We start from the raw sequence: 27,382 nt of genomic DNA on the forward strand, positions 1-27,382 counted from the left end.
GTTAAGGGGGTTCCCGCACTCTCTCTTGACACTGTTCATAACGGTTTAGGACGGAAATTAATTACGGGGACTAACCGTTGCTGCTGCTGTTATTTGTCAAACTCAACTTTCTAATTAAGGTTTATCAGGTTTAATCCCATCGAATCATGTTACAGACCAATTTCCCATATTGCTTTTAAGGATTTTCTAAGGACAGGGGCACCAACCTAGATCTCAGACATCTAGATAAGCTGATGGGGATCAGAAAATGATGAAGTTGCAGGCACTGGTCCAAGTGTCAGGGGGGTTCAGAGGAGCTTCAATTCAATTCCATTCAATTTTATTTATATAGCGTCTAATACGACAAAAGTTGTCTCCAGACGCTTTCCAGAGACCTAGAACATGACCCCCGAGCAATTATTACATAAACAAAGGCAGGTAAAAACTCCCATAGTGGGAGAAAAGCCTTAAGCCAAACAGTGGCAAGAAAAAACTCCCCTTTAGGAGGGAAGAAACCTTGAGCAGGACCAGGCTCATAAGGGGGGACCCTCCTGCCGAAGGCCAGACTGGGGGTCGGGGACGTCAGCAGCACAGCAGGCAGGTGGAAGCAGCAACGGGGTGACTAGGGGTGAGGACCACAGGCAGGTGGAAGCAGCAACGGGATGACCGGGGGTGAGGACCACAGGCAGGTGGAAGCAGCAATGGGATGACCGGGGGTGGGGACCGCAGGCAGGTGGAAGCAGCAATGGGATGACCGGGGGTGGGGACCGCAGGCAGGTGGAAGCAGCAACGGGATGACCAGGAGTGGGGACCGCAGGCAGGTGGAAGCAGCAACGGGATGACCGGGAGTGGGGACCGCAGGCAGGTGGAAGCAGCAACGGGATGACCGGGAGTGGGGACCGCAGGCAGGTGGAAGCAGCAACGGGATGACTAGGGGTGAGGACCACAGGCCAGCACGCAGCTCCCGAAGCTCAAGCCCAATCAGCAAGCCCTCAGGTTAGGTTCAGGGTCGGGGAAAGGTTGAGAAGGGGCAGGGCCAGGGAGAGGTGTTTTGACGGACAATCCACAAACACCACCACAAACAGGAGCTTCACCACAAACAGGAGAGTTTGAGCATCATGGCAGTCCACATCACGCCGTCTGCCACCTTCCACGGAGAGGTGAGGACCGCTGCAGCCCCCACCGTCTCCCCTGGATTGGATACAGCATCCTCTCCTTGCTCAAGTCCCTCATCACGGTGTTATCAGTTTTTTTTTCTCTCTTTCATAGTTTTTCATATTTTTTATTGATTTTCACTTTCACATAAACAAAACATTAAACATTCCCTCCCCACAGCAAACTTCCCTTACTCAATCAATTAGGCTTACTACTCTGCTTACTGAAATTTTACAACATACAACATACATTACAACATATGTTTGTATAGCAAAAATGTGAGGAAAAAGCCAGTGTGAAACCAATTGCTACCATGCACTTAGTGAAACACAGTATAGTTGAAAACTAAAACGGATTGTAGAAGCAGCATGACAAGGCCTGAGACGTCTAACCCTTGTGTGGAGGGTTTATCAAAAAATGTGTCCACACTTTAAAAAACTTCTTTTCAGAGCCCTGTAGTGTACACCTGATTTTCTCCAGTTTCAAATTTGACAACACATCCCTTATCCAGTGGGAAACTGAGGGTGGGACAGCCTCCTTCCACCCCAAAAGTTACAGGCGTGCCAGAACGGTGGTAAAAGCGATTACTTTCTGTCCCCCTACAGGTACTGTAGCTTCATCCCGTCAGGAATAATCCCAAACATAGACATCAGAGGGTTTGGGTCGATTTTAACTGTTAACACCATGGAGAGAGCTTGGAAGATAGCCCTCCAATACCCCTTTATCTTCGGACAGAGCCAAAACATGTGGATTAATGTTGCGTCCTCCAATTTACATCTGTCCCATATGGGGTTAATTTGTGGATATATTTTAGACAATTTTGCTTTTGAAAGGTGCACCCTGGTGTTATCAGTTTCTAACAATGGCCTCGTCATCGCCGTGATGCTGAGGAACCCTTCTCTCCTCCAGCCCACGACTGCTTTGCTCCTCAGCCTGGCGGTGTCTGACCTCATGATCGCCCTGTGGGGCTCGCTGGCCGCCACCACCACTAACTATCGGGGCTCTTACTTCACTGGCCACACAGGAGGAATTTTCAACAAGGATTTTCAATGAACTATTTTGGTAAGGGTGGACTTTTTTATGTCGGTATGAGATCAATGTAATAATGGGACTTAAAAGGGGACCTATTATGGCATCTAATACCTATTTTAAACAGGACTTGAATGTCTTAAAAACAAGCTTTTGATTGTTTTTGCTAAATAAATTAGAAATTCAGCCTCTGAGCCATGTCTTTATCTTCCCATTCTCTAACCTCATTATCTATGCGGGATTCTGAGTGGGCGGGACTATGATAATGAGGCTCTGTGCTGATTGGCTGCCTGAATGACGTTGGCGGAAGCTCCGGCCGGCGGAGTTAGTTGTGGGCGTGGTTTGATTGATTTGATTTGAGTTTTTTTATTTCGGTCCATTTGGATACAACATAGTACAACATAAAAAAAAGGTCCAATATTTTAAGTGGCACCGAAAAGGTATAGGCTGAAGCCAATTCTTATTATGCCTACCCTTTTATAAACCTCAACTCAGGAGGTTTTATACAAAATAAAACTAATAATTTGGGTTCAAACATTGAAAAAGAATGGATATATTGGACAAGTAACAAGTAAGCAAAGACAAAAAAACAAAGACGAAAACAAAACTAAAAAACATACTATAAATTACAAGAAGTGATAAATTAAGCGGTTCTTGGCAAGAGACTGTACAGCGCGAAGAGCAGAGGTTAAGAGTAGGGTGTGTAAAAAAAAAATAAAAAATTTTAACATACCAAGTGGCTTACAGGGCACCTGGTATGATGTGGTGCTGCTTCACCAACTCCTCAGCTAAACGGCCGCGGAGAGCGGTCATGCAAACACTTGCTTCGATTTGCTACTATCATGGTATTATTATAATATTATGTGTGTGTGTGTGTGTGTGTGTGAGATTGGGAGTGACGTGAGGAAAGAAATGTGCAATAATGTGTAGGTTTTTCTGTGTGGGTCAGTGCAATAATGTGGACATTTGTGCAATATGTTTAGTCGGGCTTTGCAACAATGTGTAGGTTCTTTTGTGTAGGTCAGTGCAATAATGTGGACATCCGTGCAATTAGTTCAGTCGGGCTCTGTGCAATAAGTTTCTTCTTCTATTGTGTAATGGGTTTTCTGGGAGTGGGAACTGATGTGGGTTAATTATAGTGTGGTTGATTCTATGTTTGGGCAAAGACTTCAGGGTTGTTTATATGTTTGTTGGAGTATGATTGTCGCCGTGCCTCGTGTCCAAGACAGATTTCTCCTAAGGGAGACAATAAAGATCCATCTTATCTTATCTTATCTTATTATCATATCAATGTTTTATATTTATTTAATATTTTACGCATCGGAGGCCAACCGATGCAAATTGCATTTTGGTTACGTAATGACGGGAGCAGAATCTGAACGGCTCGTAGAAGCCACTTCACACTGGACGGCTCATCCGGGCGGCTGTACAGACACTGCAGAATTTGGTTGCTTTCCTCCTCCTCTGAGTTGGCAGGCTGAGGGGAGGCCACTTTATATATGTTAAAGCAAGAAAAAAATGTGTTTTTCATAATAGGTCCCCTTTAAATGTTGACCGTATACATGTTCTTATAATCTTTCACTTTCACAGCTCTTGTCCAGGTCTGGTGTCTCTCTGCAGTCTAACTCTTCTTGCCTATGAGCGGTACAACGTGGTGTGTAACCCACAAGCTGGCTCTAAACTGTGCACATGACGAAGCTTCACCGGGGCGGCTGCTCGTCTGGCTCTTGTGCTTGTTGCGGGCCGTCACTCCGTTATCTGGCTGGAGCTCCTCCGCACCCGGAGGGGTCCGGACCTCCTGCTCTCCGGCGTGGGAGGAGAGGTCATGGAGCAGCTACAGCGATCTCATCTTCTACACACTGCTCCGCTTCATCCTCCCAGTTGCCATCATCATCATCTACTGCTACTTCAAAGTGCTGAAATCCCTGACTAAGGTGGGCTCATAATGGTTTTTGAATATTCATCACACCACTCAGACGCTATTTAAAATTCATCCCACTATCCCTGTCTGTTTGTGCTCCATCACATCCATACTAAAAAATAGCTTTTAATAGAGCTCAAATGTGCTTCCCCCCAGCTGAACAGGAGTCTGGAGCGGCAGGGTGGGCGTTCCAGGCGCAGTGAGGATGATCATGCCATCTGCATGGTCCTGGCAACGACTGTAGCTTTTTTGGTTAGCTGGCCGCCCTACACGGCGTTGTCAGTGGCGGTAGTTGTGGCTCCAGAGCCGCTCATTCCTCCGCTGCTCGCCACCAGGCCCGTGCACTTTGCCAAGACTCCATCCTCTACTGCCTTTCCAACAAACAAGGTAAACAACCAGAATGTGTGTCAAATGTGTCATGATACAACCGGGGTAAGAGGAGCACATATTTAAATCGCTTTTAAGCTTCCTGGCAGCGGGTTCATTTACATCCACCGGTTCCGTGACAGCGCTGTGGAGGCGTTATCGTGCGGGGAGCTACATCCCCCAGGGGCCCGGCAGCGCCGGCGTCTCCACGGACCCCCTGAACGGCGGGAGCCGTCAGTTTCCCAAAGACAGGAGCACCGGCACACAAAGCAAAGTGTTGCCTTTGTGAGCGCTGCCAGCCTAAACAAACAAGCTGCCACGGGTGTTTGTTCAACCCGTGTTTCCTCCACACAGGCACGCGCAAGTTAGTACACCCTCTTTAAAATCTTTTTTGTGTGTGTATAAGCCAAAATACAAAAGAAAAGAAAAAACTGATCACTATGCAATTTTATATTTAACAAAAATGAAGTAAAAAACAAAACACGTTGGTAATCTACCTCTCTTTAAGGAATTTTGGTCCACTCTTGTTGAAAACATTTCTTTGAGGTTTTGGGGCGTTCCCTCACATGCCGCTCTCTTAAAGGGGACCTATTATGGCATCTATTACCTATTTTAAACAGGCCTTGAATGTCTTAAAAACAAGCTTTTGATTGTTTTTGCTAAATAAATTAGAAATTCAGCCTCTAAACCATGTCTTTATCTTCCCATTTTCTAACCTCATTATCTATGCAGGATTCTGAGTGGGCGGGGCTATGATAATGAGGCTCTGTGCTGATTGGCTGCCTGAATGACGCGATACACCGCTACGGAAAAATGGCGGAAGCTCCGGCCGGCGGAGTTAGTTGTGGGCGTGGTTTCACACATCGGAGGCCAACCGATCGCATTTTCGTTACATAACGAAAGGGAGCAGAATCCAGGCTCATCCGGGCGGCTGTACAGACACTGCAGAATGTGGTTGCTTTCCTCCTTCTCTGAGTTGGCAGGCTGAGGGGAGACCACTTTATATATGTTAAAGCAAGAGAAAACGTGTTTTTCATAATAGGTCCCCTTCAAGGTCTCGCCACAGCATTTCCATAAGGTTGCTGAGTGGATGTTGACTAACCCACTCCAAAACCTTGATCCTATTATTTCTAAGCCATTCTGATTTAGATTTGCTGCAGTTCTTCAGATCGTTGGTTCGTTGTAGGACTCAGCTTCGACCACGCTTCAGCTGTGGGACCTGAAAGATAGATGATGTTGCATTTTCCCTCTAGACTTCAATGGGACACCGAGAAACTCGTGGTTGACTCAGTGGCTAAAAGATGTCCAGGTCCCAGGTCCCACAAGATAACCTCAAATCATCACCATGTTTGAGAATGAATTTGAAGTGTTTCTGCTTAAATGTTGTCTGGTTTTCATCAGACATGACAAGGCCAAATATTCCATCCATCCATCCATCCATCTTCAATACCCGCTTTATCCTTTGCAGGGTCACGGGGGTCTGCTGGAGCCTATCCCAGCTCATTTCAGGTGAGAGGTTACACCGATGCACACTCACGCTCACACCTATGGGCAATTTAGAATCACCAATTAATCTAATATGCATGTCTTTGGACTGTGGGAGGAAGCCAGAGTACCCGGAGAGAACCCACGCAAGCACGGGGAGAACATGCAAACTCCACACACTCCACACTGGGAGTCAAACCGGGGACCTTCTTGCTGTGAGGCAACAGTGCTAACCACTAAGCCACCGTGCTGCCACAAGGCCAAATATTTACAGTTAAGTCTCACCTGTCCTTAAAACATTGTTCTAAAAGGTCTTGGGGACTGTTTATGTGAAAGTTGAGGTTTCATGTTTCTTTAATAGATAAATGCATAAAAATGTATCAGTTTATTAATAAAACAACCTCACTTTTCAGTTTGACCATGCAGTAAATTTGCTGGGCTTTTAATCCTCTAAGCAGATTTGGATGTTTTCTACTTGTGAAAAATGTTTCTCGCTTTAACGCCACATTGTTTGGAAGCTCTTTCCAGATTGATGCAAAAGCACTTTCTCCAAGACTGCTGCTTGTATCTTCCTCTTTTGGCACTGTGTTAACCCATACCTGAAGGCGCCAAACCCCCCCGACGTTTACTTTTTTGTAGATGTTTCCACATCTGCTGATGATCAGTTTATCCATCCCTGATGGTGATCAGCGCCTGGCTACAAATAACCAGCTTACATCTTATGGAAGCAGAAATCAGGTACTTAGGTGTTGCCTAAATGGTTTTATTTTTGTTAAATAAGAAGTGGCTAGGTGAAAAAAGGAATATGTTTTTCATCTGAGGCTGTGAGCAATATGTTTGAATGAGACTCTTGGTTTCTACGGACAGGTAAATTCTGTAGGACGGTGGGATGACTTTACTACCATTGGTGCAACAGCAGGAGGACGGCTGCAGCTGTCCATACCTCCGCGTCAAGTCATTGTGCTGGAAAACTGACATAAAGGGGCTCCTTGGCCAAACATTAGTGCATAAGGAGTCGGAAATGAGAAAGTGTTGGTTTATTGGTGCCTCAAGGAGGATAGAAACCTCTGCAAGTACGTGTCTTTAACAGTTTCTCCCTGAATAGAGAGTCAATGTCCAGGAGGTGGACTAAATTACAAGGAAACGTTAAGCTATCCAACTAATGCAGCACAACATAAAATAACCATTAAAAAAAAGTATTTTATTTCAGTTTTGCTTTTTTCTATTCATTGCAGCGACCGGTTTGTTTTGCCATTCATCTGAATAACATATTCCAGGGTCTTCTTCTTTTCTTCTTTCATCTCTTTCTTTCTCTGAGAATAACCAATGAGGCAATTTCATTTCTGTGATTTGCTCAGTCATCTTTTATCTTTTTTTTTTTTTTTTTTGATGTTTGGAGGTGCGTATAGATCTGAGCAATTCTCCAGAAAAAGGGAAGATCGTAAATAGGATAGCAAGCCTTCAATCAAAAGAAAGCTTTTTGAGAACTGCAGCTCACATTCAAAATGTTCCATTTGTATGAATATTTAACAAGAATAGACAAAGTCACGGCCACACTACAAAGACAAACAGTGAGGATGTGAAGCCTCTTTTGTTCATAAATTAAATGCAGTGGACCAGATTTCATGCAGTGCTTGAAGACATCTCATTTAAGAGTGTGTATATCTAATATTTCCTGCTATGAACGCATACAGCAGATATTACAAGCCATTTTCTGGAAACAATTGCTCTGATTTTATATAATGAATGTTCAGCAGTGTCTCAATATAATTTAATAGTCTAATCTTAAAAGTGTATGCAAAAAAAGTAATTAAAATCAACAGGGTTCTGCCTCATTGTCCAATCAATACTGTAAGGCCAAATATTGGGTTTCCTGTGGATTATGCAGTACGTCTGATCCTTTCCCAACGTATAAATGCTGCAGATGTCTGCAGGAAAATGTTGCTGCAGCGTCTCATAGATAATAAACAAACATTTCTTGGCTTGATTCAAAAGCAGAAAAATCCTGTCTTACAAGGCACACGCCAGAAAGCCAGAGAGTCACGAGGATTAATGCATCAGAAGATAAAGTCAAAGCCAAGTTTGGGTTTGTTTTTATTATTTTTTCCTGATTCACTGTAAGCAGATGGGATAAATTCCTTTCCCTCTGTGAAACTGAACACGTAGTGTTCTTTTTCAGTATTACATCATTTATTTTTTATCATGTTAAAGTCTCCAGGTAGCCCTCATTGGTTCCCCGCTTGTGCACAGCGGCTCATTCTCTCGTTGTTGATGCTGAAATCTGTATGAGTTTATCCTCAGGCAGTTATCAAGTTCCCACCGCTTTTGATGAATTGGACTTTGACTAATGAACTGTAACTCTGCTGTTAGATGAATCTGGCTTTTTTTTCATTGACATCAGCCTTTTTTTTTCATTACTGTAGTATTTGCAAGTAAAAATAGTCATACTGTATGTTTGTGTTGCTTCGTTGCTGAAATTGCTCCCTCCCATCACTCTTCCTGCAGATACTGTAAATGGGAATCTGCTGCTAAATAAAGTGTTTGCAACTGCTTTCCCTTCAAGGTGCATCTATTTGTCTTATCGTTTTGCAGTGATTTTTGCTCGGCTACAGACCTTTAAGTCAGCCTGCGGAGCTGGCCGAGGCGAAGACGGATGGAAACGGGGAAGAGAGCCCATCTTTCTGTGATTTTCTTCTCCAGAACTTCCAGATTTAATCCAAATTACTTTCGGGAGACGTTTCCTCAGAGTTAAAAATGTAGGATGGTCAGGAATACAATTTATTGTGTTGATCTAATCCTAGATTTGGCGTAGTCCGTAAGCTTGCACATTTAAGCAAAGAGCATTTCACACTTTATCTCCAAACAGGATTACACAATGTCATACTATAATCCTGCAGCACTGCTCCTATCATTCCCTGAGCCAATTCAAGAACTCCCAACTCATCCATCAGGCAAGCCCAGTGCCAAGCTTTTAACCTTTCTGAGGTGCTGTATTAAATGATGCGGACACCTGCTCACATGCATCACAGCACCATGCCGTCGTCATTATTGCCAACCTCTGCTTGGTTTCATAAAGGCGTATAAACCAGGGTTGAGATAACCGTGACATAACAGCTATTCAATTACCGCCATTGCATGTCCCTGCAGTTGCCTCTGCTGTGAACACACTTCTGAGTTTTTAATGAATGTGAACTGTGAGGACTCCCAGGTGGCCCGCTGGTGGTGTGGAGTGTTAATGAAATGGGCGGGTACTTTTTGCACTACTTGTCTAAGCTGCAGCGTTACCCATGATTCATTCATTCATTGGAGATGTGCGGCGACGCGAGCAGAGGGCTCGGTCTGCTTCTGCTCAATCTCTACAGTCAGACTGAAGACAGAAAACTGAGCATGTTGACTCTTTGAGCCTGGAGATGAAAGGCGAGCCCGCACCTGCATGGGACTCTGGGAACGTCACCGTTTGGGAGGAACGCGTCAACATCGCCCTTGCTGCGGCGAACAGCTTGGTTCTCTTAATCACTTCCGTTGTGGGAATCGCGGCAAATGTTTTTGTCATGCTGGCAGTTTATCACCAAAGGTCACTGCAAACGTCTGTTAACGCGCTGGTGGTGAATCTCGCCATCATTGACTTCCTGCGCTGCATCATCGACTGCCCCGTTCTCCTAACTATCATCATGACGGTGAATCAAAGAGGACGTGTGGACGAGCTGATCTGCGATGCACAGACGGCGTCTTTCTCCTTCAGCTGCTGCATCCAGCTGCTGACGCTGGCGTGCATAAGTGCCGAGAGGTACAAGGCGATTGCACAACCCTTCAAAACCGGCCAGCGAAAGGGACGGGTCATGGTGCTAATTCCTCTCATGTGGATATTGGCCATTCTGGTGGCTGTCTTTTGCTTGTTATTTTTGAAGAACTCCCCGGTGTACGTGAGGTGCCGCGGGCCACCGAGAGGGTCGTTGCTTTCCTACGACACCATTGGGCTGTACGTGCTGCTCCCACTGTGGGCAGCTTGCTTCGCCGTCATCATCGGGTTCTACACTGGCATATTTGCCGTTTTGCGGTCTCACAATCGCAAAATATTTGATGAAGGTACTTCAGTCGCACCAAAAGGCTCTGCAGAAGATAAGCAAAAAGAAGAGGAAAATGGAAACCAGGCATCGGAGCAAAAGCAGGTCCCGAGCATAAACGTTGCTCAAACACAGGCTGAACCGAATCCATTTGAGAAATTGACCTCGGGAGAAGCTCCATGCTGTGTTTCTATCAGCTCTGAGAAGAAATCTGAATATAAAAATACAGAGGAGAGAAGTCCCTTAGAGAGCGAACGGCCTCACCCTGTTGCAGTCCAAGCTGGGGAGAAAGCCTTCAAATCTGAGCAATGCAGTCTCTCTTCCCAGAAAATTGAAGCCAGAGCATCAAATCGAGATGCAGCTGCTGGTGTTGACATTTCAAACACGACGGAGAAAAAGGTGTCGAGCAATTTAAACACAGCAGAGCTATCCAGAGAAGGACTGAAACCCGACAAAACGGCCAAAGAGACAACTCTGCCTGCGCCGTTAGACGAGCCCGACTCTAAACCCGTCTTGACTGATCAAAAACAATCTGAGCAAAGACAAACAAAGGATGTTACTCCACCAGATCAAGCGACTTCACTGGCTCCAGTCTCGGCCAATGACCCCATAAAACCGTCTGTAGAGTTGGAAGGTGCCGTTTGCATGATGCCGTCGAAAACAAGTAAAGAGAGAGCGAGGAAAAAGAAAGAAAGTAAAATGGCCAAGCGTGCTGGCTACATAATTCTAACCTTCCTCTTATTCTGGTTTCCGCTGATCACAACAATCCTGGTGAATTTTATTGTTTGGAAAAACAAGAACACACAGGTAAGTCTTCACCCCAAGACCTCAAATATTTGGAAAACTGTCAAAAAGCAAGTTTGAGTGTGGATTTCAAAAGCATGTGGGTGTTTGGTGTAAACTAGTACGTCTATCTTATGGAGCCAAATCAAGGCCAAAAGTTTTGCTAATTTGAAAATAAAATTTGAACCTGAAAATTCTTTTTTACAGTTTCAATTATTTTTTTTTCAGTATCAGATCTTTTTTTCAGTTTCAGAACTTTTTATTTCAGTTTAAAATCTTTAAAATCTTTTAAAACAGCTTTTTAAACAGAAACGTGTCACTAATATCAGTTTTTTCCACTGCCAATCACGTCAATATGGTGTATATACAGTGTTGAATCATACGTCTACTGATAACTTCGGCAACCTACGTTTCCTGAAGGCAACATGACTGAGGAACGTCCTCCGCCTACTCTGTTCTGCTGTCACTCATGATGCCACGCCCCCACGCCAGATCGGGGCCAAAAGTCTGAACCTGAAAAAAAAATTTAAACTGAAAAAAACAGATGTGAAACTGAAAAAAAAAAAGATCTGAAACTGAAAAAAAGATTTGAAACTGAAATAAAAAGTTCTGAAACTGAAAAAAAGATCTGATACTGAAAAAAAAAGATTTGAGACTGTAAAAAATAATTTTCAGGTTCAAATTTTATTTTCAAATTAGCAAAACTTTTGGCCTTGATATGGCTCCATACTATCTGAGGGTCTCTCACAATTCTCTGATTTTCTTCAGACGCTGTTCATTCTGGATGCGGAGATCCTGTCGGTGTCCATCGCCTGCATCACTTCCCTGAGTGACCCGATCATTTACGCCGCAGTAAACCCTCAGTTCCGATCAGAGTTCTATCGGATGAAGAACTGGGTAAAGTCCAGGTTCAATAGGAAATGATCATATCTGACACTTTATATGGACAATATTTGTATTCACTATGCAAAAAGCAATAAACACCACCTTCAAATATTTAACTCATCCGAAGCCTGCTTTTCTGAGAGTGAATTTTCATCTGGGAATAAGAAGCCTATTATTTTCTATGCTGCTGTGCTGCCTCAGATTTGACTCGGGCTGGCGTCTCATAATTTGCTGAGAACTGCGAAGCGGAGAAGTCGCTTGCTGTGAGGAGCTGCCTGGACGAACGCTGTCAGCTCAGCAGGGTGGTGCTCCGGAGCTCCAGGTCCTCGTCTCTGATGCCCGTGTGTGTAAATCTCCAGAGAGCCGGCTACCAGGACCCCCGCTGGGCCGGTCAGGTCCTCACACGCTCTCCGGCAGCTCCTCCTTGTTCCACAATCATGTTATAAGTGAAGCTCCCTCAATCATTAGGAAAATATGATGCAATATTCCCACTTATACAACCACCAATTCAGAAAAGAATTATGATGTGTAAAATGTAAATAAAAAAAAACAAAACAATGCAGTTATTTACAAATATTTCAAACCCATATTTTATGCACAATAAAAGATAAAAAATAAATTGAAAGTTTAAAGTGAGGAAATACACAATTGTAAGAAAAAAAAAACAAAAGAAAAAAAGGTTGTTCTGAATGTGATGATAGACAAAAAGAAAAAAAAAGGCTGGAGGAGGGAAATGTTTACCACTCTGTAACACCCAGGTCATTTTAAAGGAGCATGAGGCAGGATTGAGGCAGAATTTATGAAAAAAATGTGTATACGTTTTAAGTTTTCTAGTAATAATGTCAGATGAAGCGTTCCAAACCAAAAACAATGAGCCCTCTAGTGCAGGGGTCGGCAACCCAAAATGTTGAAAGAGCCATATTGGACCAAAAACACAAAAAACAAATATGTCTGGAGCCGCAAAAAATGAAAAGTCTTGTATCAGCCTTAGAAGAAAGGCAAATGGTGAAAGGCGAAATGTCGAGAAAAAAGTTGAAATGTTGAGAAAAAAGTCGAAATGTCGAGAAAAAAGTCGAAATGTCGAGGAAATAGTCAAAATTTCGAGAAAAAAGTCGAAACGTCGAGAATAAAGTCGAAATGCCGAGAAAAAAGTCGAAAAGGCGAGATTAATGTTGAAGTACAATCTCACAAAAAAGTCAAAATGTTTGAGATTAAAAAGGAAAGGAAAAAGGAAGAAAAAGAGAAAAAAAGGAAAAAAAGAAGAAAAGAAGAAAAAAGAAGAAAAAAAAGAAAAAAGAAGAAAAAAAGAGAAAAAAGGAAAAAAAGAGAAAAAAGAAAAAAGGAAAAAAAGAGAAAAAACAGGTCAAACATTTTTGAAAAAGCTCCAGGGAGCCACTAGGGCAGCGCTAAAGAGCCGCATGCGGCTCTAGAGCCGCGGGTTGCCGACCCCTGCTCTAGTGTATCTCTCCGTTGCCTTGAACAGGCTGTGTGCTGCAAAATGTGCTGCAATTGTGGGGCCGAATTTCCCGCGCTGTCCTGCGGATGTGACGTCACATGACGCTGCATGCGCGTTCTCCCCGTTCTCCCGTGCCGGCTTCACTGTTGGCTGCAGTACCCCCGACGGCCGTCGTGGCGAAGGGTGGCGCTAATGAGTCTCATTTCTTAAAAGGAGCCTCATGCTCCTTTAACAACAGTCTTTCTACATGTGAGAACTGAGGAGACCACTTGGGTTTTGGGAGATAAATGTCCCAGTCGGGTCTGGTATGTGAGTCAAGCTTCTGAGTCCCGGTCTCAGTTCTCTTTTTCAGACAAGATTCATCTGGACCATGACAGAACCAGTTTAATTCTCCAGCTATGAATCCATACTTCTGTAAGCATCGTCTTGTTGAAATATACAAGGCATTGAAGGACGGGAATATATACTGCTCTAAAACCTGCAATTACCTTTCAGCGTCGATGTTTCATTTCCAGATGCGAAAGCCGCCTGGTCCAATGACACTAATACCTCCATACCATCAGACATGAAGGTGCTTTGAGGTGCTGATAACAAGCTGGATGATCCCTCTCCTCTTTAGTCCAGACCAAATTGATGCATCCGGCTTTATAAAAAGAATTCCTGAGTGTAATTTGTCTGACTACAGGACATCTTTCTGCTTTGCCTTGGTTCATTTTTAATGAGATTTGGCCCTAATGAAGATGTTTCTGGATCACGTCCACATGTAGGGCTTTTAGACAAACTCAAAATTGGTGCTGGTGCTAGCGCTGGTGCGAGAGCCAGTTTTCCACTGGCCGGAGGGCACCGGAGACGATCTAGGATCCTACGGCATTCATTACGTCACCAAGGCGGAAGCAGGAAATCCATAAAAGGAACGCAAAATCCCTCCGAATAACAGCAACAGCAAACACATTTTGGGGTGTGCAGACGATGAGCCAGGCCCTAAAAATTTTGATTGGAGTCTGGAATTTACTTCATGCAACTGTCCGGCATCTGCATTGTCTGCATTTACGTTTCAGGACAAAAGTAAGTCTTTTTAGAGTCACATCTTTTCTGTACAGTATTTATATTTTTGATTGCATGGTTAAATAAGTAAGAATGAATCCAGAATTTCCCAGTAAATGTTTTAAACTCCCAGAAGTTGTTTAAGCGGTCCTTGCCTCTGCTACAGTGAGATTTTGAGGCCAGCATAGCACCAGTTATTTTGGTACAAAGTTGGTGCTTTCCTCACAGCCCCCAGTTGAAAAGCATGAACCTAGAGCTAAGGCTAGCATAGCTTCAACTTCAGTTCAGTGTTCATGTGCAAGACACAACACGGTGCACCTTAAGTGGGACAAAGTGGAATTACAAGACTTTTGATTATCAAGTCTACATACCCTTATGTGGTCAGAAGTGGCTTCAACCTGCATTCATTGTGTATGGCACTGCAAAATGTGCTTTTAGCAGGTATTTCCTGAGGTGTTTCCAGGCCCATGCAGTCATTTCCATACAGAGTGCCTGTTTTAATGCACAGCGCGCCGAGGGAACAGATAACACGGGCATCCAATAGGGATTTCAGACCGTGTCCCCTGTGTACAGAGATTTCACCACGTTCCCAAATATTTCTAATGAAATAAGAAGATTCATTATAGTTAGTGAGTATAGTTTCATTAAAGTTAAGGTCTTCACAAGTTTATGCTGAGAATCATTATTCTAAAGTTGTTCCACTATTTTTCCCAGATTGGTGAACCTCCACCAACCTTTACTTTTGTGTAATCCCGTACCTCTAAAGTGGACTTTATTCAATTCAAATTAAAATTCAAAGACACTTTATCCCTGCAGGGAAATGAATTAATATATAACAAACTATCTCACTGACCTGTTGCCAATTATTGCAATTAGTTTCAAAATGTCCCCTCAGGTGTTTCGTTTTAGCTTCAATCACTTTTGCTGCCCATCCCCCAACTTTTTTTTGACAGGAGTTGCTGATATCAAATTCAAAATGAACTTATATTTTTACTAAAATGGCAAGTTGTCTCATTTTCAGTAATTATGTTTCTATGTTCTATTGTGAATAAAATATGGGTATGTGAAATTTGCTGTTAGCAACATTTTTTTATGATATATAATAATATGTACATGTATGTATGTATATATATATATATATATATATATATATATATATATATATATATATATATATATATATATATATATGTGTATATATTAGCTAAAAAAAAAGGACAGGGGCCATTTAATGGATGCTTCAGTAGAGCTACACTGTTTATTCTATCCACTGCACCAAAAAATGCACAATGTGTGATTATTTGCCCCCGTTTCCTTACCCTTTATATATATATATATGCAGCCCATGACAAAATTTGCATTTTATTAAAAGCAACGTGTTGCAGAACTTACATCAGAACACCAGCCTCACTGTGTTTCCCTCCATTGGTCTCGTTTGAACTGACAAACCTCCAACAAGAAGCAGAGACATACTTGAATAAAACAGAATTCGGCAATGATGGCATGCAAATCCTTAATTCAACCAGATAACAGACAGAAAAAAGTTTGCCAACAACTGTTCAGCTAAATCTAGAAATAAGAGGACCCAACGTTGAATGCATTGATAAAAGTTCTGAGATATTTACAATATGAAAAATATACAAAATGGCCCTTTAACACAACAATTCTTGATCTTGAATCTAATCTTTTGTGAGGAAGTCAATGGGAGCGATGTTCAACACTCTTCCATAAGGTTTTCCAGGTCAGTACTACAGTTTGTGTCCACATTAGGGTTAGTATTAGTTAAGTGTTGCCAAGAACATTCACTTAATGCTTCTACTTTGTGCCCTAACTAATATATACCCTGTAAAGTTCTCTGTATCAGTTGTTCACTAACAATTGTGGCTTTCACACAGGTCCAAAATGTAAAGTATGTAAGCTGACACAGAGTTTGTCATTTGACTTTCACTTGTACATTTCACAAACATGTCAGGATGCGTCATATATTTTACTCATCAAGCGATGACATCAACCAGGTAATGAGTCAGTTCATGAATATTCACAATAGTTATCCATTCCACTGGATTTAAACTTTTTTTTTGGGGGGGTGGGGTGGGGGGGGATTAACAACAGTGAGGATAAGATACAACAGCATTTAATTCAGGGGTCTCAAAACAATCTATGCAACTGAGCGGTGAGTGATGTGAATGTCAAACGTGTAAGCAGAGTGATTTAATATTGACAAAGATGGCCATCAGGTAATGAGTACGTGTGCTTTGTCAACAGAGACCATTAAAAATGGCCTCTAAACATCTGCCTTCCCAAGTCTGAATCAGAGACAACAAATACAACAACATTACATATTCAAAAATAAAGTTTTTTCCTCGGTATACATAGGCAACGATGACGATCACGCATTCCCAACACCTCCTCGCTCTGCTGTGCTTAATGACGCAAGATCTGCTGATGCGTTTCTACTTCCAAAGCAGCTGTCCACATCACTTTTTTTTTTTTTTAATACCATGCAGAGTTTGACATCAGATGAGATCACTACTTAGAAAAACCCCAACCTCTGTTAATCTTATAATCCCTCTAGATTATGGCAGGTTGATGCTCGGTGGTCCCTCTCCTCAGCATCTGGTGCTTTCTGAGACCAGTCAGCTGATCAGATCAGATAGGCGTGACATCTACAAGGCAGATACTCGGACAATGTTGCTCTGAGAGTACACTGTGGTGGTGGAGGTGTCCTCGTCTGATGAGGCCACCACCGGGGCAGATAGGCTGACCATGGACGGGCAGATGTAAGGTTCATCACATTTCAAGGGCACAGTCTCATCGAGTTTGGCATTCAGGCTGGAGCGGCTGTGAGGGAAAATAAGGATGAAAGAGGATGAAAGGTCTGACCTTGTTAATACAGTGCACAAAGCTTGTATCAAATAGAGCCCTCTTATATATGCATAGATCCTTCAACTGTTCTGAATTAAAATACACCAAATAAGAACACCAGCATTCATGAAAGCAGGGCTGAATGCAGAGACTTCATAAAGAATAGCTTCGATAGCATTTTATTTATATGCAGCTAATCCTGTGTGTAAAATTTATCTCACTCCGCAATATTTCGACACTGAATTTAAAAAAAAGTTGGGATATTATAAAATGCATATAAACAGAGAGCAAAACCCTCTTATTCAATGAATACAGTAGAGAAACATGTGAAAATGTTATAATCATAAGCATATTTCAAGAATATTGAAGCAGGGCCACATATGTGTTACACTTTATCCTTTAACACACAGAACCAGAAGGAAGGCATTAAAGGGGACATATTATGAAAAAGATAAGAAAAGAAATCTCCTTTTCTGCACGTAACTATTTATAGAATCAATGAAACGCCTGCTTTGTAAAAATATCCACCCCGGATGGTTACGGTCGAATATTACATTATTTCAGATTTTGTCACTTTGTTTTGATCCCGTCGTGAAAAATATGTGAAAATACATCATTTAGAGAGCTGTTCAAATCTGCAGTGTCCTGTGACATCACAGACCCCAGCTGGAGTAGAATTTCCAGCATCTTTAGGTCCACCCACAACACTGCATCATGCTACGTTTCCTGCACCTCTGAACTTGTTAATGCAAAGCTGTAAATGCAATTTCAAAAGATGGAAACCCCCCCAAAGAAGGGGAGGACTCTGTCCCTTATAGGCAAGGTAAGTTATTTCTGGACGATATCTGTTGATGTTTGACAGAAAACAAAACACAAACAGCCACCCCCTCAAAGTTTGTTATATTTTGGTGGGGAGTCGTTTGCCCTGCCTTTAAAGCCATTTGCAATAACCCGGGCTGTGAACCCAGGGCTAAAAAGAAGCTGCCGGACTGCATCTCTGTGGTATTTTTTAACAAAACATCTTAAAGATATATATATCATTAAGACGTCTAGAGCCTGTGGTAATTTTGAGAAAGGTCATAATTTGTCTCCTTTAAGCCAGTGCACTCTTTAACTAAAGAATCACGCTCTCTTGCAATACCTGCAGAATGTAATTTATCATTTAGGCCTTTCCTAAAAAAAGATGACATTTTGGCTGCAAACCAAACCTGGAAGTGAGAACTTTATTTGCATGGTAGAATTTGAAGTTGCACTTGTGGATGCAGCTAATGAAGTGTGTTCAACAACAGTGCCTGTCAGATATGTTTTCCTGAACCTCCAAGCACACAGCTATTAAATTACATTTTTCCTTGAAAAGTTACTCTATAAAGATCCAAATGCGGATATGAGATATGAGAATAAACGCCTAAAACTGTAAATTTATATTTCAGATAGCATTTGAATAATTTCATTTTATGTGTATCTTCTTCAACATTTAATAAGGTAAACACAATTCTCTTTGTATCATTTGTCTGTGTCAAAGAAGAGATACCATCATGCATATGCGCTATCTGCAGATTCTCTTACAATAAATCAATCACTTAATTTCCCCACATGGAATCAATGAGATTTAGCTTATCTTAAAGGCTTACAGCATTCAATGCCTGAATGCGTTTCTTTAATGTGTGTCAAGAGAAACAGAGATAAAGCAGAAACTCAGACAGACTACCTGTTGGCCATAGGCCTCTCTCTTATCTGTATGGTGCTCAGCTCCTGGTTGTTTGTGCTGGGGAGGCTGAAGCTGCTCTTCTTCCTGTGGCGCCGGGAGCAGCATGAGCTGAGGCCCCGCGGAGACGAGGACAGCGAGGATGTGCGAGAGCCGGCCTTGTTCACCACGGAGATCTCCATGCAGTTGGCCTGAAACGTCTGCTCGTCCACAAACTCGTGATTCTGCAGAGGTGAAACGGGCGGAAATGTGGATTCAGTGTCGCTGATGGATCACTCAGTTTCACGAGAGCTCAACTACGCTAAATAATGAGTGAAGATGTTTCTCAGTGAAGATTAAGCAAACTGAACAGAGTCTGTTGCAAAATTGTTGGGTAATTAGAAGATTAATCTTCAAAGGAACAGAACTATATTGGCCCAGATGTCCATGTTAAGTGCCATCTGTGAAAACACAACTGTTATCCCTGTGACGAATGAGCAGGACTTGAAGGTCAGGCTGGGAGCGTGTTTCCAGCCCTGCCAGCAGGTGGCAGAGCGAATCTGTGCAGGATCTGAGGCCAGGGCTTGAATCACGCCTCTGTTCTCACATATCCCCCCGTCAATCCCCCTCAACTCTCCCTCCGTTATCTATAATGCACACCGTGAGAGGCCTGGTGTCAACAATTGTGTTGCCATGTGAATGGTACGCAACCTTTACTGAGATTTCCCCGGACAAGCAGCCAGTCTTTTACTGGTGGAAGATCATCTGGAGTATGAGGACTCACACTGATTCGCTGTGTCTCCATGTCCCTGCACGGGGTTTAGAGCTGCTGGTATAAAAAATGATGCCGCGGCCAGTCAAAGCAGCTTTTACATCTCTAAAATTGTAGACGGCGTTAAATACTGTCGACTGGTTTGTTTAAAGATAATAAAACAAAAGTAATGTAACAGGCAGGGAGGGTCGCGTTATCTTTAGAACGTTGCTGGCAAGGGGGCTCAACATTTCCCAGCTGTATTTGCAGCTATCTTTAACTCGTACTGAATATGAAATAGACTCCACGGTCTGAGCATGGAGGGAGAAGTCACTTCATTTCTATCTGCAGCTTAGTGTAACAGGTTGGCTCTAGTGATGATGCAGCGCCGACTCCAGCAGTGATGCAATTATACATAAAAGGAACTTGTTTTTTTGGTTGTTTTTTTTTTTCTTTTTTATGGGTAGCTATTTTAAACTGTGTGGAGTCTGCACCTAAGATAGTAAAAATGAAAGATGCCTAAGTGATTTATTTTCCACTTTAAAACCCAGGGAGAATAAAAAGAAGAAGAAGAGAAAGGGGGATTTACCGTGGTCTTCTCCAGGCAGTGCAGCAGATGATTATGTTGACACTCGAAAGGAGGGGTCGCGGCCTTGGCCACCAGGGCTTGTCCTGCCTCCTTGGAGGCCTTGGAAGACGTGAAAACAGACAAAGACAAGAGCAAAGCTGCAGTGAGGTTGAACAGGTTTCGGACTGTGAACAGAAACGGTCTCAGGCAAACGGCTGGGAGCTCGGTGATGTGGTGGACAGTCGGCAAAAGCACTGAGTTGGAATGCTGGTCTGTAGCAACAGCGGCCTACTGAACCTAGCGAGATGGCGATGTTTCAGAGATGCATGGAGACTGTGGCTGACTACAACGTGTTTGACTGATAGAATCGGTTCTGCCACTCAGTTACTGTTTTGGTGCGAAGGACCAGGAAAAAGTCCAATTCAAGCTGAGCTGGTTTCAGCACAACAGCAGTGGCAACACCTGGACACAGATCGAACAGATTGTACCAAACACAGCACAAGTTCCGGACTTTGACAACACTACACACACGCTTGATGAAGCTCTGCACAACTCTGGGATGGAGCTGATGTCGTATTAGTCGGCACTACGACCTGGATGCTCTAGAAATCACCCACGAAACACACAGCAGATCAGACAGAGTTTAGAGGAGATGCAGGCTGAGCAGGCAGCCTAAATGGGGGACCTACTCCCCAGTAAGCCTCTGGTTCCCTCCTTCCCCTCCAAACCCTGTTGGACAGACATGCAGAGGTTGGTTATGAGTCAAGAGTGACTGTAATGGCTGCACTCCACCAGACCGGCGTGCCGGCCTGGTCTTCCCGCTGTATGGACAGAGAAAGAGCGTCAATGCTGCGGCTGAGAGGTGTGATGTAAGAGAGAGAGGACGATCACACTGAAGCACTGGGATGACAGCAGCCCCCCCGCGTCACCCGCCCCGCCCGGCCCCGCCCAACCTCCCGTGTGCGTGGTGCCATGGTTCCCACGAGCAGTGTGGCATGCAAGCGTCAGCGAGGCCCAGGTCAATCAGCCCCCGAGCTGCTGCTTGGCCCCGTTACCTCCTCCAGCGAGTCGATCAGGAGCCCATTTTGTTTGAAGCGCAAAAACGCATTAGTGCCTCGAATCTTCGTAGCGCGGATTCTAGCAAGGCGAGTTTTCTGTTTGAACAAACAGACCCCTGTTTTAGCCTCTGATGGTTTGCCTGTCACACTAATTGGCTCTGTATCTTTCTGGCAGTCACAGTATTTAGTAGGAAGAAGCTATCCTTAAATCTACGATTGGAAAATTCTGCCCGAGCAAACACTTTTAGGGGGGGGAATAAATGCACATTTCGCTACTGAAAAGCTGCTGACACAATACTCTGAAGATCATCTGTTCGGCTATTGTCATTCCCCTTTCTTATTTCTTTCTCCCACTGAAATATACTCCAGCAAGTTTAGCCCACCCAATACACACATACACACAAGCACAGTAAAAGATTAATAATATGGAAGATAGTGTTTGCCCTGTCATTCTGTTAGGTGTGGATAAGACAGAGACAGAGAGAAAAGGGCAGAGAGAAGCAAAATGAAGGGACTGGGAGACGGGGGGAGACGGGGGGGGGGTCATTACCCTCTGGGCTCGTCGTTTCTCCGCCCGCTGGCTTTGGTGGTAGATACGGCTGAAGTTTGACACAATGACAGGGACGGGTAAGGCAATGACCAGCACCCCACTCAGAGAGCATATGGACCCAAATACCTTCCCCACAATTGTTTTTGGCACCATGTCACCGTACCTGAAACACAGAAGACAGATAACAGTGAGCACACCGAGTCGGTGGAGGAGTAGAAAAAGACTTTTCTTGAAAAGAAATCCGCCCCTGAGGCTTGTTTTAGCATGATAAACTGTCGTGTGTTTAATGTTATTTTTAATCATCTTGAAATAGTTACACTGACCTCGGAATATTTCACAACTTCAAATAAGAAATCACACGTTTAAAGTGGGCGAGGAATAAATAGGACTTGTTTGAAGACTATGCTTCTTGGCCTACTTTCTACATGCCATCGCGTTGTTCCTCTTTTATAGCCCTGTTTCATATATAATTACACACCTGCTGGCGATGGCTAATGCTTTCACGTCGTGACCAAATGCGCTACATATCCTCTGTGACCTCTGTTTTCCAAACAGCTTGCGAGAGATACGGGGAGCAGTTTCACATCGACTCACATCCAAAGACTGGAGGCGAGCGGTGCGGGGCCGAGTTCTGGAGAAATCGTCCAAGACTGCAGTTGTTCTTTTTGCCCACATAAAGGGATATTCCCCTTTTTTTTCCCCATATTAGTGTTTTTTGTGAAAACATATCAATAGTTATTGCCTTGACTACATAGAAAGTGCGTATAGTATTCTTAGTTTGGAATATAAACCAACTTAAGGCCAACACACAAACAAAGTTCAGGGGGGCTGTCCTTGGGGCCTGGCAGACCGGCCAGACGGGTCGGAGGGCCGTTCTCGGGACCGAGCTGACGGAACCTGAGGGGCCGGTTTCGGGGGACTAAGAATCCGAGGGGCCGGCTTCGGGGGACTAAGAATCCGAGGGGCCGGCTTTGGGGGACACCGGGTCCTCGGCACTGGCTGAGGTGCGTCCAGTATCCCCCCCTCAACGAACGCCACTCGGCGTTCTACCCGGCCTGTCGGGGAAACGGCGTTGGCGGGGTGACCAACGATGAGTCGGTGGGGTGAGAGGGTTGAGCCCACAGATCTCAGCAGGGAAACATGGGGAGGAGTGTCCGGAACCACCTCGGGAACAGGAACAGGGGCTGATGCATCCGGAACCACCTCGGGAACAGGAACAGGGGCCGATGCGTCCGGGACCATCGCTGAAACAGGAACAGGGGCTGATGCGTCCGGAACCACCTCGGGGACAGGAACAGGGGCTGATGCGTCCGGAACCACCTCGGGAACAGGAACAGGGGCCGATGCGTCCGGGACCACCGCTGAAACAGGAACAGGGGCTGATGCGTCTTGAACCACCTCGGGAACAAGAACAGGGGCCGATGCGTCCGGGACCACCGCTGAAACAGGAACAGGGGCTGATGCGTCCGGAACCACCTCAGGGACAGGAACAGGGGCTGGTGCGTCCGGAACCACCGCTGGAACAGGAACAGGGGCTGATGCGTCCGGAACCACCGCTGGAACAGGAACAGGGGCCGATGCGTCCGGGACCACCGCTAGAACAGGAAGAGGTGCGTCCAGGACCCCAACTAGGACAGGCTGGGGCTGGCGCCGCCCTTCGTTTCCCCTGGGGTTGAACACACCTGGGCCGCCCTCGAGCCAGGCGTATTCCCCAGAAGGGGGGAAGAGGCTGGGGTGCGTCAGGAACCACCTCGGCAAAAGGAAGAGGTGCGTCCAGGACCCCCACCGGAACAGGCTGGGGTTGGCGGCAGGTCCCTGTCCTCTTCACCATACGATGGTAGAACTCCACTTGGTCACCGTAGAAGAACTCCCACAGATCCACACTCTTTCCTGGTGGGTCCATGCTGGCTGGTCCGTTCTGTTGGGCCGGAGGGTGCGCTCGGTCCATGACTGGCCAGACTGTACTGTAACGGAGTGAGGTTTTGGACCCAAATGCAGCACACAGACCCCACGGCGGTAGCTTGTCTGGTTTGCTTTATTTCCCACAACAGGGACGAAGAGCAGGCAGGAATGCAGGACAAGGATCAGGCAGCAATCAGCGTCAGGATCGGAAGACAAGGTTGGGCACCGGAGAACAGGAGACAAGGCAGAGTCCAGGAACAGGCAGGGTCGGCAACGGGAAGTCAGGACAGGGGATGCTGGAGGGTCTTGCATCTAGATGCATAGAGACGATCTGGCAGTGGGCAAAGAGGAGAGTGGAGCTCTTATACTGTCCTGATTGCTGAGGAGCTGCAGCTGGGAGAGCAGGTGAAGGGAGTGACTGACGAGGTGGGTGTGGCTGGCAGATGGGGTGAGCAGGAGAGAGGTGAGTGGAAAAGTACTGAAGGCCGGAGGACCAACCATGACAAACAATCAATCAATCTATCTATCTAATTAGAAATATTTAAACCTCGTCACTTGTACATTAATTTTGTCATTACTTTTTCTTCAGCGTAGAATATGCATATATCCATGCTAACGTGCACTGCGTTACACAAATCCAGTCCATTTATAGACTATTACAACGTTAAAGTACAACGCAATTTATGAGGTTTGAGTCATTTTATATGGTGAAAATTCACTCGTCTATAGACCTCATTCAGAGTAGCTGTTAGCTGTTAGCCCATAACCATAATTTCCTCCAAAATGTCCAAATTGACAGAGCTGTGTCCGCCGTCTACTGCAAATGTCACATTTCTGCAGGAATAAAAGCCAAAAATATCTATGTGAGAGAAGCCTTGGACGTGGAAAGCAGAAACGTGAGACTATGAAGAGACAAAAGACAAAGGCTCCTGAGAAATCATGCGTGAGGTTGATTTGCTGTACCTTGGCACAAATAGGCTGATTTTAAAAGGAGCAGGCATGTCAGATGGAATGGCCTCATCCCATCACATTAATGTGTCTCTCCTCCATTACAAAGTCAGACGTGCCTATGCTCAAGGTAAAACTGACGCTCAATCTGACCTCTGGTTTCTTCTCTTTTTTTAAACACACACATTAAGACCCCAAGGAATACAATATCAAACATTTATCTGCGCGCGGAGTGGCATGTTGGCAGAGAGAGGGCTCACCCGCATTCACCACCATTACACGGGAAAGGAGGAAATTCAAATTCCTTCAAGGCAAATCACTAAATGAGACACAAACCTGGAAACTCTTCACACAAATCATTTGGAGACGTGCTGCGACTTCACAAACAGCCCTCCGCTGACACGCTCGGCCACAGGCATCTCTGAGAACCAAACTGCAGTGCACAGGAAGTGCTGAGGTTGTGTATTATTGTGTATGTTTTCCTTTTCCCCTGAACATCCTTCCATGCACCGCAGATGACCACCGGTTAGTAGGACTGCAGGTGGGTGAGATGAATGATCGAGCCCTTAATGCGCAAATGACCTGAGCCGACATTACCTCCCGGGAGAAAGATGGATGCAGGCTGGAGGGGACATCAGCATTGCTCAGCGTCTGTGACAGCAGTGCGCCTCTCAAGTGAGGCAGGGTAATGTGAATGTATCGCTACACGGGAGGTTGACTATTTCATAAATGAAGTTGTCTAAAACCCTCAGCCGTCTGCTGGAGTCATTAGCCTCAGGTTTGCTTTCGCGTTGGGCCCCGCAGCCCGGGCTTCTGCAGAGCTTGGGGCGGAAAGATGTAAAAGTGGACATTTTAATATCACGCTTGATGGCGCCCCCTGTACAACAGTTTGCTCCCAAGTTGAATAATTTCGCACAGATGTCATTAGTTTTACACATCATTAGAGGTCAAGTCATTTTCCAACGTAAGCACAGACGACGCCTGGACACAAGCCTGGCCTTGTACTGGACAGCAGTCCCCCATGTGAACGTTACTGTTCACATGTGTTTTACTTCGATGGGAGGAAGAGGAGGACGATGCCGCAGCAACGGTGGAATTGAATATATTCCAGTGCTGGAGTATTCTCCTTTAAAAACAAAGCACAGAGGTGAGCAGGTGTGAAAAGAAAGGAGCAAGCACAGTCGTACAGAAGCGCTAACGGTGATGGATTGTTCATACGGGGGGGAAGCTGAGACACGCAAAGCTGTGCTCCTGGATGATGGCAGAGGTAAGAATTAACAACGGCGACAGATTAAAGTAATGTTCCTGCTTTGTTCTTGTCGTCGCTGACTGCCATGTGCCCACATTTGCTACCCCAGGCTGACATGGGCGGGACATGAAGATGGATGGCCAGATTCTTATCCTCACTGCAGAGGAGGAAGAGGAATGTCGCAATGACTGAGTATCAATTTCCCAGTTCCACCCACCTGAAACCACACTGTGCTCGCTCTTGCACCAGTCTCAAAAACAGCGCATTCTTTATGATTGTCTCAGACCGAGGTGCCGGCATTGCAGATGAAACCCGGCGCCACAAGAGTCGGACCGCCTCAGTCAGAGTGGGAGAAATGTCACTCTAAGAGACATATTTGAATTCCTGAAGTGAGGCATGGCAGTCCCCGTCTGAGAAGGAATAATAAACCAATCAAACATTCATGAGCCCTTGTATCAACTGGTGTGGCAGGGTTCGCACAGTTGACCCCCCTTCAGAGGTGCTCTGAAACACATTCCTGTACACGACTTCGCCGCCTCACAGCGAGCGCTGCCAACACCTAAACGCAGACACGATGGAACCCACAGACTGTACGCAGTCACGAGAACAAGCCTCTTTGCATGTTCCTGTGTGTGGAAAGGCCTTTAATTTGACATCTATTTAAGCCAATCCCCTTTCCTAAGAAAGCAATCTTGTTCCTTGATTGTCTTCCAGAACCCTGTGTCTGAAATCTGACTGCCATCTGGTTTGTGGGAAGTGAGGAAAAAAAAAAGATATGGATGGTTTTACAGGAACGTCATTTGTGTATCTCTCTCGTCCAGGAGAGGGAAGGTAGTTGCTTTCTGAAACTGAAGAAATTTAAGCAAAATCTCTTCAATCACAGTGATGTTTTTGTTGATGTTCTGTACTGCAGGTTGTGTCTGATGCCCATAAATAAGTCTGAGAGTTTGGTGGAAGAAAAGTAAGTCACACACGTTGCTAATAAAAGGACAGAGGGTCAAAGCAAGTCCTGCAGTCCCACCGATCCACATTCCAGCTGTGATCATTGCAGCAGCTTAGCAATGCTGACAAAAGGATTGCGGCTGATCTTCCAGCGGGGAGGGTTTTGTCAGAAGCATTAAAATCCAATCATCCTCTGGCACCTCTATCACACGTCCAGCTTCCATCTCTTGGGTTTTCATGTGTAACCAGCCCGCTTCCTTCAGGCGTGGGTGTAAAATACAGAAACAAGAGCAAGGAGAGTGAAGTAGAGGTGTGCTGGCCAGGATGAAACTCATTCATAAAACACTACGAGAAAATTAAAAATGTACTGTTAGTAGGGTGGGGACAACAATTTCTTGCTGTCTTTGGACTGAAACTCCAGTGTACGGTTGGAAGTTAAGCGGGAAATTCTGGAAACATTTCAATCTGAAATCAAATGAAATATGTGATAGCCTATTGGTCTGAGCCAAATTGGTCTGAAAGATTACTAAAAATTGATCAGTTGAGATTTATTTGGCAAAGTGAATAGTTGAAGACAAACTACCGGTCAGCCTGCATTCTTCCACAAACAGAAAAGAAAACACAGGTAACCGGTTGAGGGCAAAAGAAACTGCATCAAAACGCTGAGACAGCCAGTATGGTGGTTGGTAGACTCCTGA

General features: G+C 44.7%; 3 protein-coding genes across 5 annotated transcripts in view; 2 read left to right on the top strand and 1 right to left on the bottom strand.

The window, feature by feature from the left end:
• Positions 1 to 1,097: 1,097 nt before the first annotated feature.
• parietopsin lies at positions 1,098 to 4,739 on the top strand. Its single transcript, XM_061722746.1, is given in 8 exon segments — positions 1,098 to 1,203; positions 1,988 to 2,169; positions 2,172 to 2,196; positions 3,765 to 3,874; positions 3,876 to 4,097; positions 4,241 to 4,488; positions 4,561 to 4,621; positions 4,623 to 4,739. Coding segments are annotated over 8 exon segments (1,071 nt in total).
• Positions 4,740 to 9,345: 4,606 nt separating this feature from the next.
• Positions 9,346 to 11,706, top strand: LOC133444846 (tyramine/octopamine receptor-like). Its single transcript, XM_061722747.1, has 2 exons — positions 9,346 to 10,806; positions 11,551 to 11,706. The coding sequence occupies exons 1-2, from the start codon at positions 9,346 to 9,348 to the stop codon at positions 11,704 to 11,706; spliced, it is 1,617 nt and encodes a 538-aa protein (XP_061578731.1).
• A 3,717-nt stretch (positions 11,707 to 15,423) lies between these two features.
• The window catches only part of LOC133443771 (potassium voltage-gated channel subfamily D member 2-like), a 68,184-nt gene continuing 56,225 nt past the window's right edge, over positions 15,424 to 27,382 (bottom strand). The window contains exons 3-7 of one of the 3 annotated variants that reach the window (XM_061720978.1): positions 21,644 to 21,806; positions 21,091 to 21,189; positions 20,057 to 20,155; positions 18,741 to 18,961; positions 15,424 to 17,008 (exon numbers count right to left, since the gene is read on the bottom strand). In XM_061720978.1, coding sequence (XP_061576962.1) covers positions 16,834 to 17,008; positions 18,741 to 18,961; positions 20,057 to 20,155; positions 21,091 to 21,189; positions 21,644 to 21,806 — 757 coding nt within the window. In that variant the 3' untranslated portion in view covers positions 15,424 to 16,833. The remainder of the gene's footprint in view (positions 17,009 to 18,740; positions 18,962 to 20,056; positions 20,156 to 21,090; positions 21,190 to 21,643; positions 21,807 to 27,382) is intronic. The other 2 variants (XM_061720979.1, XM_061720980.1) reach the window with 2 other exon arrangements.

Source organism: Cololabis saira, chromosome 5 (genome assembly GCF_033807715.1).
Source record: "Cololabis saira isolate AMF1-May2022 chromosome 5, fColSai1.1, whole genome shotgun sequence".
In the NCBI taxonomy this organism is placed as follows: Eukaryota; Metazoa; Chordata; class Actinopteri; order Beloniformes; family Belonidae; genus Cololabis; species Cololabis saira.